The following is a 7525-nucleotide window of genomic DNA, read 5'->3' as shown; positions in this document are numbered from 1 at the left end:
AGTTTCAATACGCAAATAATTTTTCTTAATTGAAGTAACTTCTTAAGCATATTTTGCTGCAATTTCCACTCTTAGTTGAGTGATTAATATTGATTTCAGAAATATATGATGATTAGTCAGTTCTTCTTGAAGTTACGGAGTTTCGCTGAGAAAGCTAAGAGAAATCTAGAACAGCTTGCGCTGAAAATCCATTCGTGAATCCGAATTAACATTTAAACTGCTCGCTTCCTGATTGGCTCGAAAGATAATCGAACCAGTCGAATCTAGAAAAAGTGTCCTTGTTTGATATTTATTCAATCCATAACTATTATATTCGTACTGGTGTCACCGAGGAAGAAAATAGTAACGCCTTCTATCACATAACAGAAACAGAAAATGAGTGGCTTTTCGAATTCCTTACCCACCTGAAAGTTATCAATCTCCAGCTCACATATTCTTCGATCTTCAACGAACGCAAATCGACAGTTTGATCTAGCAATGTGAGTTTGTTGTACAATTCTAATAATTGCATGCATTATGATTTTCTAAACTTCGGATTCCTGAATCAGATAACAAAACGTTACTTCCCTTCTACTCTTAAGTTAGCTTCATATATGCAATAGGCAGAATGGTTGAGAAGTTTCGCAAGGAATTAAGCTATTATATGTTTAAGTGGCTGTCGGCGAATGGACAGCCAAATTCCAATGCATTATGACTCGGTGCTCCTGCCATCAAACTGTTATAAAATAAGGTTGATATTTTTCTCCTATTTTCTTGTCCCATTATTAAAATTGTGTATGGTCTTATCTAGAAAAATTAGTCCACTCTTTTTTTAATAAACCTGACGAATACCACTTCACGTTGGCGGAAATCCGTGTGGGCCGTTCATCTAATTGTCGGCATTAGAGCATCGTCGCATAGAAATCAATGTCCCGTCGCGTCTTTTGTGTCCTGCTGCCTTCTAATTGACCGGCTTGTTGACCCCACTTGAACTCATATCAAGATTTCACATCGCTTGAATACTCTTTCCTTCAAAGTCGAAGATTGTTATGTTGTAGGCTTTTTTTCGACCTAAAGACTTCTGAGTCATATCTGGCTGAGCTTAAGAATTATGAGGGTCTTGCCTGAAAACAAGGCTATCCTATCGTGTTGGATTGCAGCTTTTGTTATTTTGCAATATTTAGACAGACATCCTTTGAATTCTCAACTTTTATAAAACCCTTCATTCGCCAATTTGCTCTCTTCCACATGTACCGATACATCGGCTGTTTTCCTACAAGTCATTGTATAAGCCACATACGCGTTCATGAACCTTAGACGGTTTTCAACTGAAGTCGAACGCAGTGATGCACCTCAAAGAGATTGATCAACGCAAATAACTTCAACCCTTAGCGTGCTATTATATCTATGTCAGCAAGTGATTGATTTGGAGAAAATTATTGTTTCCTAATATTAATTGTATTGTTTAATTACAAAGCAACCACGAATGTGTGCGCGTTTGTTCACACTTTCCCTTCTACCATTGTTAATAGTAGACTGCTGTTTGAGGTCAATATACATTGAACTAAGTTCGGCATCGACATTACCGGATCTGTGAACGAGAAACGAATAATTTATTAGCAGAAGAAGCAAACTAAGCGCATTCTTGATGAAAGTATACAGGTGCTCTAAGCAGGCGAAATCTTGCTACCGGACACCCCAACTTATTTCTATAACAAATTATTTCTAACGATTTTCGCTTCACATTAGTTTCTTATGGCTTAAATTTTCCTACTCGACCATTCTGTTCGTAAGGCGCATCTAGTCTCCTATTTACAACATCGCTAGTTTTCTTTGCAGCGTTGATAATGAGCGTGTAGTTGTTGCAGTGGCATCGTTCTCTCGCCAAGCATCCTAACAAAGACACGCCCACCAATTCCTAAGCTAATAACATGGGTGTGTGGCAGTGTTAATCCATTTAGAACAGCTACCAACTGCTCCACGTACTACGGTAACTGTCCCACATGTTCACATATATTGGTCAAATGTGAAAATGTGCGCAAGTGGTACGAAATTGTGGAATTCGAACATTTGCTTAATCATACATTAACTCTCGTATTTTCTCAAAAATCCGAAAGGAAGGCTTTCATTTTCTGGAGAAAAGCTCTGCGGTTAGCTTATTTTTCATTGTGCTCCTGTTACTTGTTTGCCAACTGATATTTTTGCTCGTCGGTTTTGCCAAAAAAAGTCTGAACTAATTCCTTTGCATCATTCACAGATTTCCTAAACATCGCACATGGGATCAACTGCTGCATCGGCTACTTTTCATGCGTATGGTCAACTTATTCGTACACCTTCTATTCATCCGCTTATTCGGACTCCCAGTTTACATCCACATGCGTCAGAGAGGAAAACTGGCAGAGAAGATGGCGGTGAGAACTATTACGACTGCTCCTCCGTTTCGTTTTCACATCCGTTTGTTCGAACATCTATTTATTCAATAAGTGAAAAAAACTGGTCGGTCACTCTGATTTTGCGTCATACGACTTCTTTTTGAGGTGAATTCTGAGTTATAAACTATTGCTCTCGCAATTGTTCAAAAACATGAGTGCTTTGTATGTATCTCCAACAAACAGCTTCTGTAACTCAATCTGAGTGCTTTTCTTGCGTGGGGGGGGGGGGGGGAGCGGATTTTACAGACGAGTTTCTTAAACGTCTATCTTCCATCTTAGATCAATCGCAGCAAGTTTATTGTTGCACTCCATATGTGAGCCCTCACTTTGAGCACGCGATGCAATCCATTTTGCCATGGGAACAATTTACTGATAAACCTAGGTTTTGCTTGAAAACAAGTCCTTCTAAGTGGACTGTCATTAGTTGCGTTTGGATTTGAAACGATTTATATTTAATGGACGTAAACTTCAAATAAAAAAGAGATATCCTGCCCAAAGAAGTTGCAGGTTTTTCTCGCTTAATGGGATTTGAAATGCCTTTGTCTTGACCGCTGGGTTGCGCGCACATCAATAAAAAGTCAAAAACGTCCCCAATGCACAAGAGCGGCGCATCTCAAGGAAATATGTTAATCTCATGAAGGATCATCTCGAGAAAGTCATTTTTAGTGACATGACTCACATAATTGGCAATCACCGGTTTCTTTTCAAACGAGAGTGTAATAAAGATCTGATTTGAAGAACGATAGGCGACTTATTCAATTGGTACGTGGTATCAATGCTAAAAAATCCGCACTCTTTCTTTTTATAATCCAGAAAGAACGGGAACAACAACTACCATGAGTATGCGTGTTGCTCCGGGTTTTTCGGTTTTGATCTGCAAACATTTCTCATTTCTCACACGAAGTCTCTAAGCATATAGTACTTTCGTGTCTATTTTTGTTTCAATCGTTTTAATTAAACGAAGCTTGTATTAATCTTATCTTATTAAGAGAAGGTCAAAACATCGTAATACTTTTTTTTTTAGAGTTTACTACGCGGAACTGATATATTACTGTGATTTATACATTTAATTGAGGCGTTGAAGTTAAAGGACAAAATTTCTGGCGTTAATCAATCCGCTTGGGAAGCGCCCCCACGTTCACTTCAATTCAAAATCGTTTGAGGTCTACGAACGTGTAAGCGGCCTATACAATGACTGGCGGTGGCTAACCGATGTGTCAAGTCAGTGTTTTTATCCTCCCAGACAAGTCTGGTACCAATTTATCGACTACGGAGGGATGAAAGGCTTGGTGAGCACTGGGGCGGATTCGAACCTCCGATCGATCGTGCAGGAAGCGGAACCTCTAGCCGCTACACTACACCCACCCTTGGGGCGTTGCATCCGTAAAAAAAAACCCGAAGGATTAAGTGTAAGGTACTGATCATTCAGTCCTTACGGGGATGCACCTATGCGCTCGACATCAATTCTCAATCGTTTGAGGGTTATGAACGCATGTGCAGCTGCACTTGTACGACTTGCAGAGCTTAGCCGATGTGTCAAGTTAGTGTTTCCATCCTATCGGAGAATTTTGGCACAAATTTATCGACCTGGGAAGAATGAGATGCCTGGTTGGTTTTGGAGCGGTTTCGGACCGTCAACCGTGTTGTCGCAGCAGAAGCTCTTTCCGAGTGCGCTACACTTGCATGAAAAAAAAACGGTATGAGTCAGGGTCAAGCGTGTGATGGGGGGTAGTAAAGGGAGGGAGTTGCAAGGGAAGGGGGTCGGAAGGAAGTGTGCGGTGGCCAGTTGTGAACTGAGTATAACTATGAGTGCATGATAACCAGCGCAAAATATTCCTATGTAATATCTTGCCTAATTCCAGATTGTTGTAGCTGAGGATTTTCTCTATAAGATGCAGCATCAACCCATCTCTGTTCTCGTCGTTTTTACAAGTTTTTGATGGGACAAAGATGGGAAAGATCTCAATTTTCCCATCTCTGTTCCATCAAAATTCTGAAAAGACTAGAAGTTCGAAAAAGCAAACCTTCTTCTCTCAAAAACTACCTAAACTTTTTCTTTTGGTCCTCTTATGACGAAGTTATTCGCGATCTCCCAGACCTAACAATGTGTACAGAATCTGAGCTTTTTTGACAATTAAATTTTGTTGAATTCACTTTTAAACTGCTGCATACTATGTAAAGTTACATTTTTCTAGAAGTTCTTTCAAGTTTCTGTCTCTTTTGCAAAAATTTGCCTCAGTCGGGAGCCGGACCTAGGAGGCCACATTGTCATATTTCAGGGACAAAATGTTGATTTTTTCGCTTTTTTTCTTCGTCCCTCTGTAATTCGACCTACGCACCTGACTATTCTATTTTTTTGTCGTATAATGTGCGTTAATCAGAATTTGAATATAATTCATAAATTTTAGAGCAGAAATAGAATAAAATAAAAATGAAAATATTTCAATACCAGTATTTCATCAGCATTTCAGCAAACTTGCGTCTCCTAGTAAACGGTATTTCTTTGCTTCTGTCAGCTACCGATTTTCACCTTTGCCATTTGTTCCTCGGCTACTTTTCGACTTTTCGAAACGAATGAGATTTCCAATATATTGAATTAGCAGCAATCGAGAACTGCCGCAGGAACGTTGGAGAAGGAGAAGAAGGGAGGTCGCGAGAGGGGAGGGGGGGGGGGGGGGGAGGGGTTCGGGGGAGGGAGGGAATTTTCGTATTCGAGAGGGTTGTGTCTCATCACCACCGTTGACCCCGGCATGAGTAAATGTTGCTTAGCACTCTACGCTGTTGACTATTATATTATTTTGTGTGTGTGTGTGTGTGTGTGTGTGTGTGTGTGTGTGTGTGTGTGTGTGTGTGTGTGTGTGTGTGTGTGTGTGTGTGTGTGTGTGTGTGTGTGTGTGTGTGTGTGTTTTGTAATGCTTTCAAGTGCATATTTTTATGGTACTGTTCGATCAATATTTTAATGGCTTTGAGAGAACTTCAATTTGGCACTTTGTTGAGCTGGCACCGAAGTTTTGGCATACAGAAGCATGCTGGTATCAAAAATTAGAAACCCAACATGAAAGTCGCTTTCAGAGCCTTGTGAGCACACTACATATTTTGTCCAATACACTTTGTTTGTTCATTTTACAAGTGATATTTTTTTTGGTAATAATGCACTCACTATCAGACATTTATTTCTAACTATCTCCCTTCTCTTCGTTATTGAGTATTCAATGAGAAGCAATGTATCCAAGGAAAATTGCAGTGGCCTATGTGCTGGATATTTAGTATCAGCTTTGTTGTATGATCGGTGAAATTTTCCAACATTGCAAGAATAAGAGCGAGCACGTGTGGACCGGTCCAAATACAGTGTCATAAGGTCGTTATCAAATTTAAGAGGAACGTTGAGAACGATGTCTAGGATGTAGTTTCTTTAATTATAATTCCATTCCCAATGTGAAAGTAGCCGAGACTGGAAGCTTTTCGCACTGGTTTTAATTTTATTTTATGTTCTTAAGTCATTATCTAAAGATTACTTTCAATATCTTCCGCATACTTTCAATCTGCAGGACATGTCGTCTAACATTTTTCGGTGCATGTTCCATTCTAGTTAAACATAACGTTCAAGAAATTTTCCGCTGTTGGATTTTTAAGGTAGTAAATGGATTTTGGAACCAATTTGGAAGTATCGCAATGAAACCACGAAACAACCTCTACAATTTCTGGAATCGAATGGTTGAAGAGCATTGAACTGACAATTTGTCAAAAAGATACTTCTTAGATCTTCAGAAGTTGCAAAATGAAGGCACGTGAAGTGGAGTAACAATAGAATTTCTTGACGAAGCAACTCTTTGCACCTGTACTAGTGATGATGCCCTTTTCATGCGAGTTTAGTCATTTTCAAAAAGTGATTGAGTTTGTCATCGACTTCTTTTGAATCCAACTCTTCGAAATGATTGAAGCAACCTAACCACATTTCAACTCAAGGAAGAAGAAAGTTTTTGGAGAAGTCGTTTCATTCTTTAATCTGCCGTTCTATCTTGGATGACAATGTTGAGAAAATCTAAATGGACTAATATTGATATATATTGATATATTCTGTAGCAATAATTTCTGAATACAAATTTCGTGCCTATCGTCGTCATCGAACTGGCTTACCGGCGCCAGCAAGTAAAGCAAGGAGATCAAATGAGCTAGGATGTAATGAAACTGATTCACAATGTCAGATTTGTGTACAAAGGTCAACAAATGCGATTCGAAGAGAAAGCGGAATCTCAATGTAGAAGAACTGAGCAAAGAGAAGTTGCCTTTTGTCTTTGTTATTCTTAGATTTTCGCTTTCGATTTCGATATATTCATCAAAGAAGGCTAGGGACGGCATTTACCCGACAATTCCGTCAATGGCGAGCACAGCGTAGAGTCGTAGGGTTAGCTATTGACACATAAAAAGGTTTTTGAAAACTATGAGAGTGATTCGCGATTTTAGCAAAGTGCATTCTAATTGTTGCGCTGTACATCCTAAAAATGTTGAAGAATAGTGAACCTAATAAAAAGGGCAGCATAAAAAAAAACTTGCTCTTACCTGTAGCGCATTTCACTGAAATCATCAATGTTCCCATCTGTTTCTTTTTGGACTGAAATTACATACCACTTGGGAAGCTGCATATATGGTTCTTTTTTTGTTTTTAAGTGTTCTTTCGTCTTCACATATAGAGTTCATGAATTTGTGTAGGATTGAAAATGGACCAACATAAAGTACTTCTTCTCAAGCAGATTTTGAGACGGATTCATCTTCAATGTCCCCTAAATCCGTCGTCACCAGCCTTCCTTTCAAGTGCCTTTTTGTATAGCTGATGGCTTAAGTTATCTGTGCCGTAGTTGTGCCACAATGGAACTTCGATTGAAAAGAAATCTGGTTTAATTTGACAATCTTTCTAAAATGACCTTAAGGAATTGACGTATACGTAAAAAAGACGTAAAAAATAAGAGAAATATATGAGTTCCTCAGCATGTAAATAAATCACCCAACTAAAACTAAACACCAGAGCTCAATAAACCTGTATGGTTTTTCCGTGGAGCAGTTGATGGTTGTTTTTAGGGAATTTCTCAAATGCACTGTCTTTAGATGGTCGGGCA

At 39.1% G+C, this 7525-nt stretch overlaps 1 protein-coding gene across 1 annotated transcript; it reads left to right on the top strand.

Moving 5' to 3' along the window:
• Positions 1-2254: 2254 nt before the first annotated feature.
• Positions 2255-6130, top strand: RB195_022128 (uncharacterized protein; the record flags this gene model as incomplete). The annotated part of the gene is made up of 2 exons (XM_064209149.1): positions 2255-2390; positions 6045-6130. 2 exons carry the CDS (start codon positions 2255-2257, stop codon positions 6128-6130), a joined length of 222 nt encoding a protein of 73 aa, XP_064065030.1.
• Positions 6131-7525: the final 1395 nt, after the last annotated feature.

The sequence above is a fragment of the Necator americanus genome, chromosome X (genome assembly GCF_031761385.1).
Source record: "Necator americanus strain Aroian chromosome X, whole genome shotgun sequence".
Lineage (NCBI taxonomy): Eukaryota > Metazoa > Nematoda > Chromadorea > Rhabditida > Ancylostomatidae > Necator > Necator americanus.
This window is presented reverse-complemented; position numbering and strand designations above follow the sequence as displayed.